Source organism: Bombus impatiens, unplaced genomic scaffold (genome assembly GCF_000188095.3).
Source record: "Bombus impatiens unplaced genomic scaffold, BIMP_2.2 scf_0217, whole genome shotgun sequence".
In the NCBI taxonomy this organism is placed as follows: domain Eukaryota; kingdom Metazoa; phylum Arthropoda; class Insecta; order Hymenoptera; family Apidae; genus Bombus; species Bombus impatiens.
Window position 1 is genome coordinate 3,242,323 of NT_176636.1, and position 22,033 is coordinate 3,264,355.

At 35.1% G+C, this 22,033-nt stretch overlaps 1 protein-coding gene across 3 annotated transcripts; it reads right to left on the reverse strand.

The window, feature by feature from the left end:
- Positions 1-1,059: 1,059 nt before the first annotated feature.
- Positions 1,060-20,890, reverse strand: LOC100742055 (E3 ubiquitin-protein ligase HUWE1). Of its 3 annotated transcripts, none has more exons than XM_033319887.1 (43): positions 20,021-20,890; positions 18,675-18,755; positions 18,354-18,572; positions 17,991-18,230; positions 17,844-17,906; positions 17,549-17,764; positions 17,168-17,439; positions 16,816-17,092; positions 16,104-16,736; positions 15,749-16,018; positions 14,389-15,591; positions 14,021-14,307; positions 13,063-13,423; positions 11,784-12,990; positions 10,019-11,723; positions 9,714-9,834; positions 9,387-9,492; positions 9,015-9,302; positions 8,767-8,941; positions 8,479-8,617; positions 8,280-8,406; positions 8,037-8,186; positions 7,805-7,951; positions 7,545-7,727; positions 7,275-7,452; positions 6,927-7,196; positions 6,533-6,761; positions 6,265-6,445; positions 5,798-6,167; positions 5,469-5,645; positions 4,760-5,375; positions 4,506-4,675; positions 4,251-4,432; positions 4,107-4,166; positions 3,892-4,013; positions 3,569-3,806; positions 3,213-3,488; positions 2,725-2,913; positions 2,448-2,635; positions 2,223-2,356; positions 1,966-2,131; positions 1,690-1,880; positions 1,060-1,601 (listed from the first exon to the last, which is right to left on the reverse strand). In XM_033319887.1, exons 2-43 carry the CDS (start codon positions 18,717-18,719, stop codon positions 1,499-1,501), a joined length of 12,474 nt encoding a protein of 4,157 aa, XP_033175778.1. In that variant the 5' UTR covers positions 18,720-18,755; positions 20,021-20,890; the 3' UTR covers positions 1,060-1,498. The 3 variants fall into 3 exon arrangements, with proteins under 3 accessions (XP_033175778.1, XP_012238909.1, XP_033175777.1); XM_012383486.3 differs by having other exon boundaries at positions 8,767-8,911; positions 9,714-9,849; XM_033319886.1 differs by having other exon boundaries at positions 9,714-9,849.
- Between the last annotated feature and the right edge of the window lie 1,143 nt (positions 20,891-22,033).

Here is a 22,033-nt window from a genome sequence, read left to right on the forward strand (position 1 = left end):
AAACATCTCACTCATATGGATTTCCCATACTATTTCATTTTCGATCAACGTGACTCTTATGGTAACCTTTATACTTTATATATGTATAATTATGTGATTTAACGTTTATTAAAATGCTATGCTATCAAAGGTGTCTTCTTGTGTAATTTAAAAAAAAAAGAGACAATCGTTTTTATAAGAAATACAACATTTAGTTTATTTTGCGAATTCCTAAGCAATAACTCCCTAACAATGTCGCGAAAAAGAGTCCGATGGATCTATGTATTTCTTCAACGTATATTGTCCTATTCGATGTGTTTACAAAAATTAACATCTGCTCGATTGCGAGAGTCCCGTTACACGTTTCCCCAGAGAAGAAACGTTTGGAAATTGAAACTGATTAAAGGAAGTTCAAGGATATTAAAAGTTTGGAGAGTTGGGCGAATTGGACGTGATTTTGCGCTATATATCCAGAGGAAAAGTAAAGAAAAAGGAAAAGAATGTTACATGACTTCCTTTTTAACATCACATTTCTCAAATGATTAATATTAAAACGATATTAATTAATGATTATTACTATCGATTAAGAATTAGATAATATAATTATTAATACTAATAGTGTACAACCATACGTTTTTTTTTCTTGCGGGCGTTAAGGATATAACATCGTGAAATATTCTTCTTTTCCTCATATTTAGGCTCGTGTCTAATTGGTTTCTTGAATATTACTCTCTGTTTCGCATTCGTTCATTTTACATACATACCCACTCACACTGTTACATACAATACATTTCTTTTTCTTTCTTTTTCTTTTTTTTTTTTTTCTTGCCTCACGTACAGATTCTAGGTTCCTGGCAGCTTTCTTTTACGCATAATATGAAATAAACACGTACTCGAAATACAGGCACACTTCTCCATCACTTTTCCATTTGCCTTTCTTCGTCATGGCAACAAATCGTTTCTGCCTTTTTTTCTTCTCTACCCATATGTTTGAATTCTGCCTTCAGAGTAGAGCCGCTTTGAGTCACAATTATATTACATATTTATTTCATCCCGCTGCATCCTCTTTTTCATTTTTTCTCTAACGACGAATTACATTGAATTCTTATTCGTTATCTCTTAACTGTTAAGATCCTTAACTAAAGTGTCCGATTTTTTAAGTCTTCCTTTCCATCAGGAATTATCATTAAGCTCTGCATCTCCCTCGTTTTTTTTTTTAAAGATCATTCAACAAAATAAACTCTAGCGACGAATCATCAGTAATTACATCGTTAATTTTACGTATATACATACGCCTTCAGTTTTAATATGTATATAGCGGAGTAAAAATTTATATACTAAATCTTGAGCGAAGATCAATCGATACTTTTACAATTGTTTTATCAATATTTTAATCATTTTTCTCCTTTGTTGTTCATTTGGTTGTTTTTTCTGCTATATTTCTTATATCTTTTTGTTTTGTCTTCGCTCTTAGATTTTCGTGCAAAATCACGCAAAATTTGCTCAACTTTGCAGAAATTTAGGCGAAACCGAATCCTTCGCTGCATTCGTGAATCGCTTTCAATAAATTCGTGCGAAGTTTATCGTACGTTTCGTAAACGGGTAGATCTAGCTGATTGAAACTAGAAACGATAATATGAGAAATTAAGTTTAAGATACGAAAGAATTGAAAAGAAAGATAAAGTAGGAAAGAAATTAATGTTAATTTACCATGTATGTGCTGACGGAAGCCTATCTGTGGATCTATCCTCTCGATGAATTTGGAACTTTTGTATACCATTCATTCCTTCTAAAGCAGCAAAACCTTGTAACGGAACCTTCGAAGTTCCGGTGACGAATTGCAAAAATTTAGCTCTATCTGCTTGATCGAAACCTCGTAATGCTCGCCAGAACCATTGAATCTAAATTTCAAATAAATATATTTATTACTTTAACATCAGATTAAAAGAATACTTTTTAGATAAAAATAAGTTGTTAAATACTTACTTGTAGGGAATTTGCATTATATTTATGATATTCAGTATTAGCTTTAAGATCCTCAATATCTACATTGGGTAATCCACTAATTAACAATTCAAGTTCCTGTTCATTGAATATAGAGATCAGTCGTTTTGGAATAATATCGTAGAAACCTTCTAGGAACGCGTTTAATCTATAAGTAAATAAGAAATATTGTATATGATAGGAATCTTTTTGATGCATAGAAAAGTTACAATATTGAAATTAATCTTTATTTCACTTACTGTTTACGTATTGCTCCGGTCATTTTCATTTGACATACAAGCCGAATGTACTCTAATTTTGTTTCTTCAGTAACTACGATATTACGACCGTTTGGTATTAAATCACGTACATCATTCACACCGAATTCGTTTACCTAAAAATGTGAATTGTGAAATTACGCACATTACGATTGTATTTACCATATCACAATACGATAATGTAAGTAAATGAGAAATGGAATTTACCTCTGTAGAGAAGGTTAATTCGTATCCAAGATCAGCAATGTTGTGCTCTGTGAGATATACGAGTCCTTTGTAAAAACTATAATCCTCACTTTCCATATCTGTGTGTTTCACAAGTATTCCCAAAATGTGTTTGTAAAAACTGCGCGTGAAATAACATTCTAATAACTTGTTGTCATAAATTGCTTTAGCTGTAATAATAATCATAAATATTAATTATTTTCGTCATTCTTGTCGTTGAAAATATAACGTTATCGAAAATATAAAAGAGAAAACTCACCGATAACTCGACCGACAAATTTATAATAACATAAATGATTAGGGTTGCAATGCGAGGAGGAATTTATCATATATGTAACCCGATCTCCAGGACTTACAGTGAACAGAGCGTACATAGGATTGAAGATTTCTCTGGAGATAATAACGTACCACTCTCTAAGCAATCCTCCAGCGTCTTGTCCTTCTTCGCCTAAAATAGAATTGTTTTGAAATAAGATTTCATATAATGTTCATTTAAATGCAGGTTTTTATAAATACAAGAAAAAAGAAATAAAACTTAAATAGAGATATACATCATTCTCTAAATATTATAAAAAATACCTTTGAATATTTTGTACATTTTTACATATCATGTATATATCGTGCATGTATTTTGAAAGTGACTCAACTCAAACAAATTTTTAAAGAAAATAATTATTTAAGTGCTCATAGAAATATAGATTTGTATAGACATCTGCAGTCTAGCAATGATCATTATACATTATTTACCTTCAAAGACGATATAAAATCGGTTCTTCCATTCATCGGCATTACGCCTATGAAGTTCACGGAACGAATCTTCGAATACATTATTTCTGCGAACATGCACTGCCAGTTCTTCCCTACGAATACCTTCATCCATTCGTTCTAATTCTGTTCGGAAGTATCGTCTTTTTACGTCGAAATCGAGAACCCTTGTGTGATCCACTAACACAGAGAATGGTCCATCTGCTAAATGCGTCGTCGTTTGACGGAGAATTTGATTTAGAACAGTTCTGTGCGTCTCTGCAATAAAAATACAAAGAGTATGAGTAATATAGTATTATTATCATATTTATTCTATTATTATTATTATTATATTATACCCGCAAATTTAAGGAACTTGAGTTGGTCCGGTGGTAACGTCTTCTGTGGCGGAGGTTGTATATCCCAGGAAGTGTTAATAGTAGCTTCCGATTGAGACGTGCCTTCGTTGTCTGAGTAGATTGGCGAAACAGGTGTTAAGTCAGGAACAACCTCGCGAGTCTCTGTATTTGTACTTAGGTGACGATCGCGAGAAATACTTGATGATGAATGTACTAGGAAAAATGCTTCTACGGCGGGCTATAAGATATAATGCGTGATGTATAATAAACTGTCTAAAGGAATACATGTATAAAGCAACATATAGAAAGTACAGATATTTTACCTGCAGCACTAAGACTGCATGTTGATCCGGAGTATACTCCAATTCTAATAAACAAGCGCTAAGTGTCTCCCACAGATGATCTAGTACTAAGCTTTCACTTAATAATGGAAGCTTGTCTTCACCTACAAAATTTGACATTATAAAGTTAGTTAGATAACTATGGAAACTAACACAGCCCCCTGAAACATTTGTGAATATATAAAACTGTAAGTTACCTGACTCTGAAGCTTGGTTAGTATTTCCAGTATCTACAGAACTTTCGGAACTTTGATTGGCTGAAAAAAAATATTAAAAATGAATTCGATAATTTTGTTACAATGATAATATTTCAGTAATAAAAATAGGATTCTTAAACATACATGTTTTTTTATTGTTTGCTAAACGTACTGCTTCCCTTATTTGTACAATCACTTTAAGTATTCTTAAGAAGAATGCCTGACTAGAAGTTTTGCTAACGAGAGCAGCCATGGATGGTAACTGAAGATCACTGCCAGCTTTAACTTTACTTGGTGCAGTTATAACTACATTCTCGTTGGTAAACCTGTAATAAATTATCACAATGTTAAAATATATATCGATATAAATAAAAAAGAAAGATAATTCGAAATATATACCTATCTAAGAGAACCCAACGAGAACCGCCACTACTAGTTGAAGGTTGCTCTTCGATAGAATTTCGTCTGAGTTCACGATTCAAAATTTTTAACTCCATCAGTAAATCTTTGATGTGCTCACAGACAACATTAGCCAATTCCATAGCGCCTTCCAAGAGTAATTTCAATATCTGTGAAGAAATTATTCAAAACTAAATATATAGTACATACTATAACGCATGAATAAATAAAACAGAATTTAATAAGGATATTACCAATTGTCTAGTAGGATCAGGACAATGAGACAAATTAAGCAATAAAGCTGTTGCATCTTCGAGTCCTTCCTCGGAACAACTTTTGCTTGTCAATACTTGTACAGCCAATTTCAGATGTTCTTCCGGCGCAGCGACGCTTTGTTCTTTGTTTACATCTGTTCTCTTGTTTTTGTTTCCTTCCTGTCTGCGATACGGATTCACTTCCGTTAGTCCGATCGAAATTAGAGACAGCAATTTCAATACTTTGTCCGTCAGCTGGCTGCTACGTTTAATGACCGACCAGTTTAACATCGAAATTAATTGGCCAAAAGCGGAGGATTCAAAGGTAGTTGTATTATGTTCGGAATCATTTCCTAAGTTTGAGTTTGAATGAGATCTTGCAACAGATTTTCCTTTCTTCGAGGCACATGAGTCAAGTTTCAGCAGCATGTCCCAAAAATCTGGTTGATCGCTTTTCCCAGGTTTTGATGTAGATTTACCTTTCGAACCGGTTTCTTCTTTATTACTTGAGTCTTTCTCTTTGTTACTTTCTTTCTCATCTGATTCTTTAGACTTAATTGGCACAAAATAGCCAGGAAAACCTTTAGCCAACGATATTAATAACTCTAACGTATGTCTGAAAAAATATAAGCATTACATTATAAAAACAATGTAGACATTTTATAAATAATCAATGACTACTAATCATTAAGGGATTTAATTAACTTACCTGCATACTGTAGGTGCTGCTTGTGGATGAATGGCGATACTACTGCCTTGCCTTTCTGACTTTTTGCCACCATGCCTGACAATGTGAAAAACGTTTGCTCTGCATCCAAGTGCAGCATCAATACTAATATTCAACCATGACTGTGCACTGCTTCTTTGGTCAAATATTTTGGGGGCACTAAAAGAAATTTGAGATTAGAAGATTCGACACAAGTAAACATAGAGTAAAATTCTTTAGAGGGTTTATAAATAATTCTAAAGATTATACAAATTTTATAAAAATATTAGTATTATAAAAATCATTTATAAAGAATAGTAAAAATGTCTTACCAGTAATCGTGGTGCATCATGGGCACTAAGCTTTTCCTTCTGAACTTTCCACCAAAATCCATGGCTATATCTTTATTTTCATCGTTGCTTCTTTCCATGATACTTAGTAAGGCTCTAACTACCCATTCCCTTGTGCTACCATGATAGCAAAGATTCCTGATAACTCTATGAAGCCTTAACGTATTAATTTTTGGTTCATCAACAAACAGTAATACCAATACGCAAGCCATTGACTCATGATCCAACAATTGTCTGCCTCTGAGTCGTAGACCGGCTCCGTGATGCGTTATACTAGGGTCACCATGTGACCATGGCTGCCATCCTCTTTGTGCTACTGTGTGAATCGCATAACGCGTACCACCACCTCTACCTATTATTTTGTTTCGCGTTCAATTAGTTCTTCTAATTAAGTTTTTCAAATATAAATAAGAAAAGGAAACTGTTAATGAATAATAATTATTATTTACCTCTACCAGAATTCCGTAATATACTGGACAAGGCAGCATTTCCTTGGCTAACGTGATTAAGGAATCGATCTTGCATTATGTGTCTATTTCGAGCTTCCCATTCTCTTCGAAGGTTCTGTGCCTCTTGGGCTAAATCTGGCGGAAGAACTGATATTTGCGATTCTTCCATATCAGTCAAAATCTGTAAATATAAACAAAATTAGAATATTCAAATATTATACATAAAAGTATTCTAATAAAATACGAGTAAAAACAATTATTTACTGACCGCTTGTCGAAGGGAAGGTTGCAAATTTTGGAAGAATGCAGCTGCATCAACTGGATCTTCTGGATTAGCGCTTGCAGCTGCATGTCGTTGTTGTTCCAAACGTTGTTGTGCAAGAACTTCTTCTTGGATAGCTGGAGGTAAAGCTGCTAAGAATTCCGGATTAACTTCAACCGGACCTGTTAATTCTTCAACTACGGTTGCCTGTGCTCGTTGTCGAATTCGTTGAAGCCTACGAAAATTTCAGGTTATAAACATTACAGATCTCAAGACCGAATGTTAAGTTATCTATTCGAATATATTTAATAATATATAAAATATTACTCTTTTTACATCTATATATCTATTGCACAGATACTTTTATTTCTCACTTTTATTAAATCTAGTATATAGATACCTAAGTTGCTCAGCGATAACTTCATCGCGCATATCTTCTGGTAACGCGGCTAAGAAAGAAGGATCTACGCCATCGGGTAATTGTTGTTCTTGAGACTGTTGGTTTGGTTGTTGTCGCTGTTGCGATTGTTCTTGGGACTGTTGTGGTTCTTGCTGTTGTTGTTGTTGTTGTTGTTGTGGAGGTAGTTGTTGCTGTTGCTGTTGTTCTGATGTTCCTGAATTAACATTTTCTGATGCGGAAGTGGTAGGTCCTTGATTGAGTATGTTCGCACTATGTCAGAAAAATAAAATAAATTTTTTTTACAAATATCTTTCTGACTTGATACGAATACAAAATAAAACTGTTTACTTTCGTTCGACATTCGATTGACTGTCGTCGGTAAGAATTCTTATCCATTCAGACGAGTCACTTTCTCTCAGTAAGTCTTCGTTAGGTTCCTGACTGAAATCGACAACTATGGACGTGTTGGATCGACTAGTAGATGTTTCATTAGTATTAGGTCCTTCAACAGTACGTTCAGATTGTCCTGTAATAAAATTCATTTATATTGTTAAAAAATTCTTGTATCGAGAAGGAAATGATTAGGCTATAAAATGAATTTCAAATAAATTAAATTACTTAGTCTGCTTGCTTCAGATGCGCAAGGCCCAAGCACGGAATCCACTATACTTTCAGCAAGTTCTAAAGTTGGATTTCTATTGCTCATTCGAGGATCTCTGGGTTCTGCCGGTTGTTCTTCCGGTGGTGGAGGCGGAGGTCGTTCTTCTTCTTGTATTGTTGCATCCATTTCACCAGTCACATCTAATAGTCAATATTTAATGTATAATATACAGTCTTATTGCAAAATTGAACTAACTAGAAATGTCTGAAAATTATACCGATTATATCTTCATCGAGAGTACGTTCTATTCGTGTCGTTTCTACGCAAGTTTCAAATCTAGGAACAAAATTATTCGTATCTTCCCTTTGTGATGTTGATGCAGTTGATATTTGTTCATCCATGGATATTATAGCGGAAGAACCAGCTAAAAAAATTTTATTGAAAATAAACATATATTATATAAGCTACTTGTAAAATACAATTAAAATGATTAGTTACAATTAACGTACATTCTGTGTTATTTAAATGATCCTTTCCATCTTTGTTATCCTTTTCATTCTTTTTCTCAGAAGCATATTGCATTTTACGTCTTTCTCGTCGCTCTCCCAATTCCGCGTTCCTGCGTTTTTCCAGTTCAGGAATTAATTTATGTACAATACCTAAGACAAAAATTATTTTATTTTATCAAATTTCATCTTTCATAAAGAAAAAAATATTAAATTAACGAATTTCTTTCCAATCTTGCTACTTACCAACACAACAATCCGTCTGAGAATCTCCATCTAATAATTTGCTTTCTTCGATCCACCAATGTAAAGCAGTAGGAGTATTATTCACAGTAGTTGCAAGACTAGACCCGAAAAGATAGCCAGATTGATCCTAAAAGAATTTTTATAAATGAAGAAACATCTAGAATAAATTAGTACCATTTAACAATCACAATCTACAAACCACAAAGTCTATTTGTTCTTCTTCTTGGTTTGTCAATATTCCAACACCATCCATTACAACAACACGAGTATCCCGAAAACTGGAAGCCAATACCTGACTGGCAGATAATGGAATCCCTTGTGCAGTCGGGCCTAACAATCTATAATTACAAATGTAATATTATTGCATACTTTTATAGATGAAACCAATTTTTCTTTTAATATAAATTTTATGTTCTGTGTTTTAATTTCATTTTTACATAAAATTCATCTGAATATATTTAATACAATTAAGCTCGAATTAATTTACCTTTGTAATATTACTGGTGGATTTGGATTTCGTGGATTTGGTAATTGAAGATACTGATATCTCCGTGGTCGTACAGCTCTCTGACCTCTTGTATTAGTAGCGTCCAAACCGCTTTGTGGTATTAGCAAGGAATGGGAATTAATACCTGCACAAATAAACAAAAATTCCATATTACCTATTTTATCATTCTATACGACTTTCTTGATATCGTTATTAAAAATCATTATATACTGTGATTTTATGCTCACCACTACTTTCAGAAATTGAAGGAGGATTTTCAAATAAACCCAAAGGAAGAGGAAACGTCGTACTCCATGGAAGACTAGATCGTGGTGTGACCGTAGTCGAAGAGTTCACATTGTCCTGATTATCGATATTATGTCGAATCATTACAACACTACTACCGTCACGATCCGTCGATGGAATCATTCTGAATACACCACTTTCTCCTACGTCCTCGTAAAATTCAATTCCATCTTCCTCGTAATTTGAGGACCCTTCTTCTTCCTCCTCTTCTTCTTCCTCGTTTTCTTCTCCTGATAAACATCGTTTTAATATTTATTCATACAGTCCAATTGAAGAAAAATTTCTATTGCGTATTTAAAAGATGATAAAATTACCATCATCCTCTTCTTCTTCCTCTTCATCCTCATCGTCCTGTACTTCATCCTCGTTATCGTCAGATGGGTTGCTATCTGAGTCTGAATCGGAGCTCATCAAATCCTCCTAGAAAATATAATTATATTCCCATAAAATAAAAATCTTGTAAAATATTCAATTTATATGTTATTACATATTATTGTACTTTAAAAAATATTAAAAAATCACTATGTTCTATATTTTTTATTTTGCAAGAAAAAATTTAATAAACATCTTATTTTTTTATTTCAAAAGTAATTTTCTTAGAAAGATGAACTTTTCAAAATAGATATAGGTTGAACTCCTACCGTAGCATCCCGTGTTGGATCGAAGTCAGCTTCCCCGTCTCGTATCGCAAGGCTCTCCTCGTCAATGTCCATTGGCCTGTGCGGTCGGGAAGACTGATCTTCCGTCACGCCCGGGCCATCCCTGGAAAATAGTACACTATTTGATTATAAGTACAGTAGCTTATATGAACTTAAAATTATGTATTGTATAAAAATATACACACACACAAACACATACACACACATGCGCGCGCGCACACACACAGTTTACGTTAATATTTCATAGAAATAATTTCACAAAAATGGAAAACATTATATATGATTACCTTTCAAGAAGCTGATCCATAATATCTTCTAAAGCAGCTTCGTCCTCGTGCACTTGGCTTTCTGAAGTGGGCTCCAGACTCTCTGCAGTAACGGATATATCATGCTCCGTATTCTCTGCGTCCTCGTTTGTTTCCTCTCCAACAGCATGTGTTGCTTCCGATGTTGTAGTCCCTGTTTGTTCTCCAATAGGCTCTTCTTGAACTGTTCTACCTTTTGGTTTGGAAAATTTGCTATTGACGGTTCCTGGCATTGGTTGATTTATAATTCTTGAAAGTGTTTCCAAAGGTTTCAAAGCTGCATTGATCGTAGCAGCCATATTTGGACTTGAGAGATCCAAACTGTGTGGAATCTTTGCCAAGTCAGTGATTATCCCTTTTCTCAGCATAATTCTCACGATATAGTTGACATTGTTATACTGGTGCATCTTCAAGGAGGTCCTCAACTGATTGTAGGAAGTTGGTGGACAACTATCAATCATTGTAGAAATCAAACCAACCAATAATTGAAGCTGTGCATGCTTCTCATTGCTTTCAGGAAGAGCTAGGGTTCTTGTTAGAGCTGCTTTCACTTCAGTCACTAATGTAGTTTGAACGTCTGGGGAATGATTGCAGGAGGCAATAGCAGCTATCAACATCCTTGCCATACTGCTGCACTGTTTGTCAGTTGAATTCTCTGGTGACATTGGTAGAAGCTTGTCGAGAAGAAAAGCAAGAGCTGTTGTGTATTCAGGTACCATTTCACTTTGTCCTGCTCGATACACATGCTCTGTGATCAAGCTTGCAACTGCACTGTATGAACGAACAGTTTCTGCAAGTATCTTTAGAATAGCAGATTTTGTCAGCAAAGGTTTTTCTGCCTCTTCTGGTTCCACTTTGCTGTTGTTACTGCTGTCTGAATAAATCTTCATTGGTATTATTTGAGAGACTTGATCCTCCTCGTCAATCGTATCATTTGGTGTCGTTGCGCTATTTCTGAGAACATCTCGTCGAGAAGATGAACTTGCTACATTGGAGTAGGTTGGCTTCTTCTCTGGACTCCTTGTTGGTGTAGAGGACTTTTCGTCAGAAACTACTGGCATAGGTTTTATAAGAGCATTCAGAAGATCCTTCACAACGGATATCGAGGCCTTCTCCGCCATTGGCATTACTGATGAATGACTTGGTGGAAGAGCTTTTACAATCAATCTATTGTCGTCATCTTCTTTCCCTAATAAACGGATGTCAACTCTTAAAATGTTTTCACAAACCTCTCTGTAAACTTCTGGATTGCGGCAGACGGCACTGTTGATCTGACGCGTCATAAATAAAATTTCTTTACACGCTGGAGGAATATTGCCTTGAGTGCGACTACGAATTACTTTCTCCATGGCTAGCCGAAGAGTACATGGTTCCTCTAAAGCATGTCTTATTAAGAGGGTACTCAAAGTTATGCATCCAATGAAACTGCTTGCCTGAGACATTTCTAGAAGGAGTCTCACACCACCTTCTCGAACAAATATCTCGGCGTTCTCGTAATCTCTTGTAAGTCGCAGACAAACTTTCATAGATGCATGCAAAGCATCGCGATCCACTGGAATAGCCATCAGTCTTACACAGGCACGTATAATGCTTGGGGCCATGCTAGGATCTAATCCTTGCAGTACTGTATTCCGTTTGTCTTCCACTCGATTTTCGTCAGTGTCCATAGTCGAATCAGAACCAGAACCAGAACCAGAACCAGAACCAGAACCAGAACCAGAACCAGAACCAGAACCAGAACCAGAACCACCGCCCTCGTTTCCAGTATGCAATTTAAAGCCCATCGTGATGGGTCTTCTGTTACCGCTCTCTTCATTAACTTGAGTCATGCAAGAAAAGTTTATCACGTATCTTCGCCTGTTACATGTTACTCTAGTGCTAGATTCGCCGGCCCAGTATGCATCATTAATTATTCGATTATTCACTGGTGAATATAAATTCCATTTCCCTGTGCTCAGATCAAACCACTTCCACATTCTAGTTGTTACCTTGTACATCAATTCTTTCCTCTTTGTTAGTACTGCCACTTTCTCTAACCGCTCGATCAGTAACAACAAAGGTGCAAGCCATTTCCTAGTTTTTGCAGATGATGCATCCTTATTACCTTCTTTAACGATTTTACTTTTACTCGCTGTTAGTGGACCCTCGCTCACCACTAGCAGACGTACAAGTTTGTTCAAAATAGCATACTCTTCCACGATCTGAGCGCAGGGTACACGCATTTCCTGGAATGTTCCCTCGAAGAACATCGTATACAGGTAAATACGTCCCGTAACTTTGTTAGCTTCTTTACATTCCACTAATTTTACTCCAGCGTTCGGATCGTTGCTCTCAGCAACTTCTATCAAATAATCTACTAGACTACCAATTTCTTTCATGAGTTGTCGTAACATATTATCACGCCATTCATCTCCATTTCTTTTAGCGATAGCGACTAGCAAGTCGCATATTCTGTATACAGTGTCAGGCATGAGATCTAGTAAATTCAAGCACTGACTTAAAGCGTTCTGTGTGAATTTGTCTATGCTCTCTGTGATAGTGGTAGTCTCGCGCGTAGTAGATTCTTCTGCGCTGAAAACTTTTCGCGTTTCCGTCGTTTCTCCAAGCGACATCGCTATCGCGTGCATTATCTGATCATCGTCTACCAATTCCAAATCCATTATCAGGTCTTGTCCACTTACATCACCTGTTGGCACATCTGATCTACGTAAGGTAGCAGGATTACTTAGTAAATAATCAGTGGCTTGTTCAACTGTCAAAGTATGAAGCAAAGCTTCTATGCAATGAGCTCTACTGAAGCCCATGTCCATCAGCTGTCTGAGATGCTCCGGATTTACATCAGCTTCTGGTTCTTCTCTACGATCAGATATTGTTCCACCTCTTCCAATTCCACTAGTTCCACTAGTGCTACCACCAATAGCTCCTTCGCTGTTTTCTTCTTTCTCAGCGTGTTCCTGTAAAATGATAGTGTTAAATAATCGTGGTATTTTGAATTAGTATTACACAAATATTTAAAATATATGTACCTTAATAATCTGTTCACTTCGTAGAATATGTCGTAAAATAGATAATATAAGTTCTGTCATGTGAACTCCATAATTTTTCAAGGGTTTTTTTCCCCACATTAGCATCACTGCCTCGAAAGCTTCCTTGTGAATATCCGTGAGGTATTTTATAGGATCGAATGTTTCATACACCTTGTATATTCCAGTGCATTTTGATGAAACAACGTATGGTGAATCAAGGAGTGTTTTAGGGTTCACCATTTTTTCTAAGATCATCAGCCACCCATCTAAGAATTCTCCAGTACAATCAGGCAAATTCGGGTGTTCTAATCCCTCAGACAATGGAAACTGTCCTCCTCCGGATAATACCCAATGAAAAGCACTAAAAATATACAAAAATATTGAGTGATTTAAAGCTGTTTTTTTATATAAACTTATACAAAGTATTCAACAAAAAGATGTGCACGAGTTTTCAAGTACTTCCGATAATGTTGCACGAAAATATTTCAAACAAAAGTTGATCTGTTTTGAATCAGCTGCAAATTGCAATATTTAAAATGTGTCAAAAAGTGTTTCTTTCGATAAAATATCAAGGTCATCTTCACTCTTTTAAATGACATGATGTATTTTTGATTTCATAGCATTGTAGTACATAGTAATACATAGACATAGTAACTCATGTCAAAAGAAGTTCAATGACTTACAATACTATCACCTTCAGATAACCTTGAGTTCAGAAATCTTAGATTTATTAATTCATAGAAACATTAACATGTGAAATTTGGGTTAACAGAATATTATCAGATCTTTATTTTTTATAGATAGAAGCATTTTTTGGCAATTTTAAGTATTTCAATTTGTAGCCAATTCAAAACAGATCAACTTCTGGTTGAAACATTTTTTTGTTACATTATCAAAAGTGTTAAAAGAATCGCATTGAATACCCCATATTAAAGATTCTGAAGATAAATTTACTTACGCGAAGAATGCGTTTTGTCCGCCCAGTTTGACGAACTTCTGAAGCATCAAATGAAATGGATAACCTTTTTCGTCAAATAGTGCAGGAGACACGAAACTCAGAGTGCACATCAAAAAAGTCACTTGAAGTTTTGGTACAGTTGATGGTGGTAATTTGTCCCATGATAATCCACGAATTAATACGCAATTTAAAGCAGTTGCTACACTTCTAGATGCTTGTGAGGGAAGAGCTGGTATTGGAGGCACTTGTTGTCCTCTACGTTGTCTGATTGGGGAGCCCATACAAAGCTGAATAAATTTTAGCAATTATTAAATACGAGAATGCGTAACATACAAAATTCCAAAATTTAAATGTCGGGTTTTATGTACCTTTACAAGTATGGCAAAGAGTTCTGCCAATGCTCTGCCCATTTTAGATGTAAGTCCCAGCAAGTGCTTAGGGTATGTGATTCGATGAGAGTTCGGAGATATTCTTCCTGTAGTGACACTTGGTTTCTCATCCACTTCCATAGGTACAGGAGGTGGGTCCGTACTTAAAGCTTCCATGGCTGTAGTCATTCCATTACTTCCCATATCCGAGGAGGCACCACCAGACCAGCCGCTACTTTCGCCCTCGTTCGTTGATTCAGGACGTATTAATTTATCCATATCTTCTTTCCCAAAGTCGCAGCCAGCTGGGATAAAATCTTCCGTGGTAAGAGCTAATAACGCTGTGCTTTCCCAAATCAGAGCTGTATATAGCTCCGACAGACCTTTCAGAACAGTCAGACCAAGCTCTGAGCCCCAGTGATTCATAGCCAAGTTTCTGATTTCGCTCTGGCTAGTGCGACATACTTGCGCGAACATTATTATGTATCCGTAAGCGGCATTCATAGCATGAAGTAAAGGCGTTGCCGTATCACTAGTAAAGGCTGTTTCCAGATTCGGAGCATTGACAAGCTCATGTAACAAAACAGATCCTCCTGGAGCTTCCATATAATTGTACAATGGTTTCAATAGATTCAGAACTTCGTTTAACTGGGACAAACCAGTTTTAAGAACAAGCGGCTCATGTGCGAGGTTTAAAATACTTTTACAAACTGTTGCCACAGCTTGCGCTGTTTGTGCAACCGAATGATCGACAGGAAGATTGGGTAGTCCCAGGATTGATAGTAGTGGCACGAGGCCTTTTTGTGCAACGAACTCTCTGCAATGATCGTCCGTCGAATTGTTACTCAGAATAGCGTCAACGAATTTTGTAACGTTCTGTATGTATTCCATCAAAGCTATTGGAGTCTTCTCCCTGGGTTGAGGTGGTGGAACTGGTTGAGCAGTGGACGACGAACACTGTTCTTCGCGTTGTGGATGAGAACTTGTACTGGCTTCTTCTTCATCCTCTTCTTCTTCGTCGCTACTGCTTCCACTTCCACCGCCTCCCCCTCCGCCAGAATCTCCAACTCCAACTCCAACCGATTGTCCAGAAGATTGACGATTCCCAGTAGTTGTATTCGTTTGGGTATTGTCGAATTTATCTTCAGCTTGTAAGCATATATAACGAGGATCACAACCCAATACGCAAAGTTCTTCTAGTAGCTATACACACAAAAAAATTAAATATTATTGATATAAATATTATATACATAATATAGCATTATTATAATTCACATCATATTTGCCGATTCTAAATTTAATAAATATTATACAAAGTATATTTAGGGAATACATTACATGAAAGAGAAACATGTAATACCTTTATAACAGCAGCAATTGCATCAACTTTCAAACTTGGCTGATGTCTCATTAACTCATCCATTGCGTTACCTAAATTCGAAGCTGTATCACCCAAAGGATCTGTGCTTCGACGTCGATTCATCGCAGGCAGATAAAGTGGAGACAATAATACTTTAAACAAGCGTTCGAAAGGACGTCGCTTTACAAACGATTCCAGACCACGTTGATTTAAACACAAAGCACTAAACACATTAGGCAGTGATCCCAGTACTTCTCTACTAGCAGGAATCTGTACACAATATTAAAATATTGATAAACATTTTAGTAATATATTGTACTATATATTACCTAAAACAAATGATCAGTTTAATTACCTCTTTAATTAATAAAGCATGTAATACGAGCTCGGTTAATCCATTATCTTGCAAGGATGATAATAAAGATGGTTCTTGGAAAACATATACTGTTACAGCATCCGTTGCAATAAGGAACAGAGAAGGACCATAATATTCTGAATTACTGATAATATGTCTTAAAGAAGAAGGTAAAGTACCCTCCATAACGTGTCGAATACTATCAGAGAATGTGGGATCTTGGATAATTTTCTTAATAAAATTTAACAACGCCTTCAGAAGTGTAACTCGCTGTGGCAGGCAAATTTTCCCGGTCTTCCCAGCCGAATAATCTGGCATTTGTTCGTTTTTATCATCAGTTTTGGAACTCATATTTTCATCTTCCGAAAATTCCATGGGATTTGACGATTCTTCGCGTTCATCATACGCACGTGAAGACGTAGAATTTTCATCGCGATCCATGGACCTTTCACGAGTGGCTTGTGAATTATCTTGGTAATGTATTGGCTCTATTTCAAAAGGTTGTTCCTTCCTACAAACATTCACTTCCATATCGAGTCGATTAATAAAACTCGCTAAACCACCATGAGCTTGGAATCCTTGCATGTCTATATTCGTTATTAAATCTATAACGCGAACTGCCCTTGTTACAAACTGTAAAAAAGAAAATAGATAATTAAATTTAAAAGTTTTATACAATTAGATATACAAAAAAATTATAGAAAAATCTTACCGTTAGATGTTCAAACTCGCTACCAGGCCAATTCATAATTTTTAACAAACTTTCCATCATCCCACAACTAACGAGAGCTTCGCAACCCGCTTCGTAACTCGAAAGATGATAAAGAAAGCTAAACAATGCTGTCGCAAGCGATAAAGGGAACGGCTGTCCTTCAAATTGTGAAGAAATCAGTGTTGAAATACACGTGCGAATTAATACAGGGAAAAATCCGTGATATGAGTTAGCTCCAGTAACGTCGATTATCATATTTAGCCTTGAACTAGGTTTTCTGAAAAATCATTGAAATTATATGAATATACTAAAAAATTATATTTGCATCAACATACATTAAACTTTCACTTACTTTGGAAAATGTGGATTACGGTCTAAGTGAATAATACTAGTAAGAGTTCGTAGTGCGGCTGCCCGTAATTCAACAAGATGTGCGTATGGAAGTTCCAGTAATTCAACTAATTCTTCTAAAAGCCCAGGATGCAGCAAACTATGTGCATTTTCTTCAAGTTCACTATTATATACAAGTATGGATAATGCTTGCAGCCGAGCGTGTACACATTGCAATCGTCTTCGATAGTCAGAGAAACTGTGTGCCAGTCTTATATGTGTGAATAACGCAATCTAAAAGAAAAAAAGAAAACAATAAACTTAAATATTTATTCATTCATTAAATAATTATATACATTAAATATTAAATACCGAATTAAATATTGAAAGAAATAATATTTACCTGTCGATCTTGAGGTACGTTATTAACTTTTAATAAATCATTCATAATTTGTGCTGGTGTTTTACCCAGTTTATCCAGATTTTCTATATGTATACACGTTACAAAATTCGTCTGTCCAGATTTTTTTGTACCAGTGGTTGATGTGGCATTGGCGTCTGTTGAAGGATTTTCTGCATAAAATTCAAAATGCAATGTTGTGGCACTTGTTGGAAGTGGCTGAAAAAAATATATGAAAAAATTATAGTTCATTGGAGCATATCTTAAAGGCAGCTGTTGGTTATGGAATTTTGGTTACCTTGTCTGGATACTCTTTACAACAGTCTGCTAAACCAAATCCATTTTCTTTACCACCCCAACTCTAGAATGTAAAGATTACATTTAGTATTCTTGTGAACTTGCAGTATTCTAATAAAGTACTAATCAATCAATGTATATGTCTCACCTCTGCTAAAAGAGTAAGTCTACTTAATAAAGCTTGCCTCTTGTCACTGTTTAAACGTGCAATGAAATTGCTACGTTTACTGAACATGTAAAGAATATTTAATACACCAAGGACAACATGCATGTCACAGCTTGATAACAAAGTTACAAGATGTTCCATGCTACTGTATAAATGTCGCGAGTATGAGTGTTCGATTAACAATGTTGTAAGATGGAGAACCCAGAGGAGAAGTTCTTTTGCCTATAAAAAGTGAAATAAATATGCAATAAAAACATTGATCATTCTAATCACTTTCCTAAATATTTATACACATAATAGTAAATGTTACTATGAATAATGGTTTGTAAGAAGCTTGGCAATTACTTCTCTATTCTGAGGGAGATCACAGGCTAATTCCCATGGATTATCTGGACTTTTAGCTGCAGCTTCTTCCAAAATACTATCACTAAGATCCAATACATCGACCCAATGAAAGAGTTCACATTTACCGAAAGTCCATGCATCTATTTGCTTCAACTCCTCTAGCAATTCTGCATGGGAGCATGAGCGCAGCTTGTTTATAAGCGCCTGACATTTTGCCGGCTAAAAATTTATTCATGTGTGCAACCGTTATTCAACATATTCTTCAACATTTCTTATTAGAAATATTCATTTCCAAATATATGTCATTAAAATATTACTTACCGCTTCTGATGTGTACTTTCTCAACCTATTGCGATCAATTTTCATTTTGGCGGATAAAAGGTTCCTTTAACAATTTAAATTCTGAAACAATGATTTTATAATACATTTATAAAAGATTGGTACAATTTCCATTTAATGCAAATATAATATAAAACAATGTATTAATGTATAATGTATAATATTTTTAAGCATAATTACTAAATTTTAACAATCAAAATCAATGTCAATTGTTACACAATAAATTTTTCATCTCATCTTTTTATTGTCAATAATTTTCATTACGTCATTAATAAAAAGATCTAACTTATATAATATTTATCTCATCATATTAAATAAGGACCACAAATTTACTAATCAATAAATACAATCATATTAATAGAGTACACTAAAACAAATTCATATTTCCAAAATTAAATTCATGCTCTGCAACAAATTAAATAATATCTCTTAGAATGTTGAAGTATTTCACAAATTTTTCTTGTATTGCATAAATATGATCTTTATTACGAAATTCTTATTCCGTATGAATCATAAACATTCGTTAATTCATTAAACAAACAAAATTTTATTAAAACGATAAAATAATACGAAATAAAAAAGATCATTATAATTTCTGTGTCGATTAAAAGAATTGTCCATATGGTTTTTTAAAGATAATATAGTCACCAAAAATAGAATCATTGTCATTAATACGCGAACACCTTGGAATCAATAATTTCGTTCGCCTATTATCTAACAAAAAATTTGCTACGAAAACGACATAACGGCACGAAAATTTGTATCGATTAAAAAATCTCGAAATAGGGAGCACAGTTTGGTTATACTGCGATATTCGATATTCGAAGCGACAATGACGTTGTAAACCTCATGATAAGTCTTGAAAACATGACAAATCGTGACAATACGTACCATCCATGTAAATAGTTATTTGTTAGAATCTATATAAGGAAATCATATAATCGTCGATTATAAAAAAAATGAGAAAAAAAGGATCTAAGTAAACAAAGGAACCCTCCAGAAAAAAAAGTAGAAACCGTTGTGAAAATTTAAATATTTTAAAGGTTTGGACCGTTAGAAAGACGATAGGAGCGAAAATAGGCTATATTCTCGTTAAGATGCAGAGTCATCGGTTTCTAGGGCCTAACCTAACAAGATTCGTTCGACTAGTGCAAAATAATAACAAAGGGATAATACCTGCAAAAACATCTTAAAACAATTAGGTATAGTCTAAAATTGACAAATCGTACTGACAAATGATTTAAAAGCAATAAAATAAAAAAAAACCAGAGGCATAGTAATACGCAAAAGTGGTGAAAGCAGAGATGCACTCGTGGCACGAAACTTACCTATAGATAAGCCGACAAGGATTTGATAGAGTCGTCCTTGTCGTATGGCCTTTCAATAAATTCGAGGTCGGAACGATGCGGCATCACGGCCGTGGAAAACCGTTCCGTCGGTGGTTTTTCTTAACCACCTTGATCGTCTTCGACTCCAATTATATTATTTCAGCGATGGTCAATAAGAGACGCCGTTATTAAATTTCGTAATAAATTGGTAAGAGAAAAAATTGAATTCGCAAGAGCGAAAAAATGTAAACCGAATGATTTGAAATGAACGAGAATCGACCAGTTTCCGTGAAGATAGGTATCGAACTAGAGAATCAAAACAAAACTTAAACGTGAATAGGAGCCGCGATCCTCTTCTATCGCTTAGCGCCAATCGGAGTACCGATCACCGCCATTTTACCGAGGCTTTTCGCAGAGGATCGTCCACCTTTCTCCTTTTTTTAACCTTCTCCTTTTTCGTGTTCCGCTTTCACGTATACGCAAGCTTCTCGAATAATCTTGACCAGAAAAGTTCACGACCTTCACGGGACACTGCACACAACACCTTGCGTAAACCACGGGTTAGAAGATTCAACCAGCAACGATTTTTATTATACACCGAATATGAACCGCACACTGGCTGCTTGTGTACGCACACTCTCGTATATATATCGCTATAGACAAGATTCGCGGAACAAGGCAACACTGCTTAACCACTGCTAGCTGGCTCGCATCTTTCTTCCAGATATTCCTCAAAATCGTACGTTTGCATTCTCGAGCTGCGCAGTAGAAAGACCCAGTATTTGTTATATGACGAACGAACTGTGTGTCCTACTATTTCCACTGAATTTCTCTGATTCGTTGACTGTCGATGATACTCTACGTGGTGATAGGACGCTTCGTAACTATTCGTTACTGTTCTTTATAATGTGTCGACGACGACGACACATGCGTCTAGAAACGAAATTCACCGATGCGTCACAAAATTGCACAATGTGAATGGGTCTTAAGGTCATTATTAACACACCGACTCGTGGCTTCTCACTTTTAGCCAATCCCCGACAAACTTTCCATTGTACGTACATCTGATTGAACGAACGTACAAAGGATTCTCTACCTTTTGTACGCAAGCTGGACCCGTTTAATTATTCCTTTGAAACTGCGCAGTATGAAGAGCAAAAATATATGTAACAATGAACGCTTCCTTTCTTTTATAAAAGAGTCACTATGATTTTGCCCACGAATATTGGCAACGTTTTGCCAAATGTTACTACGTTTTAGTTATAAGAAAAAGTTTTATTCGGTCGTTTTAATTTGTTGAAAATGTGATTTGGGAGAATTTAAGTAAATTGAAAATCTATATATTATAAAATTTGCTATTTTCATATTTGGCATTTTTATGCAAATCAAATGTTTAAAAGATATCTTTATTTTTTTACGAAAACAACAAAATTATGATAATGACATTTTCTTTCTTTTATAGAAAAGAACAACACTAATTAAAGTTGTAAATGTTAGTTACCGTTGTACTAAAAGTTACTACATTTTAAGAAAAATTTTTATTCGAACATTTAAGTATACCTTAATTTGTTAAAGTCATGCATGGAGAATTAAATATTTTTTCCTTTAAAAATCTTAAATTTATACACGATTCACATATTTTAAAATATTGTATCGTGTAATTATAAATGTAATTAATAAATGTAATTTTCATATACATCAAATGTTCACTCGATACTAAAATATTTGTAGCCTACGTCTGAAATTTTTTTTAAAAGCTTCAAGATTTAGTAACTTAGCAGTGATATATTCTAGTACTTTATTGATAAGTTGGTATCAGTTGGATATACTATCTAATGTAGATAGATTTGATTTGAATCATTCGAAAATCGATGTTTTATGTAACATTGCGACATTAAATCGCATAAAATTATTTATGGACATGAAAAGCACGTGGGAAAAATATGACAAGAACATTTTTTTCATTTTTTCACTCGAATATTTATATCTATGAAATTTTATAACGAAATGTTC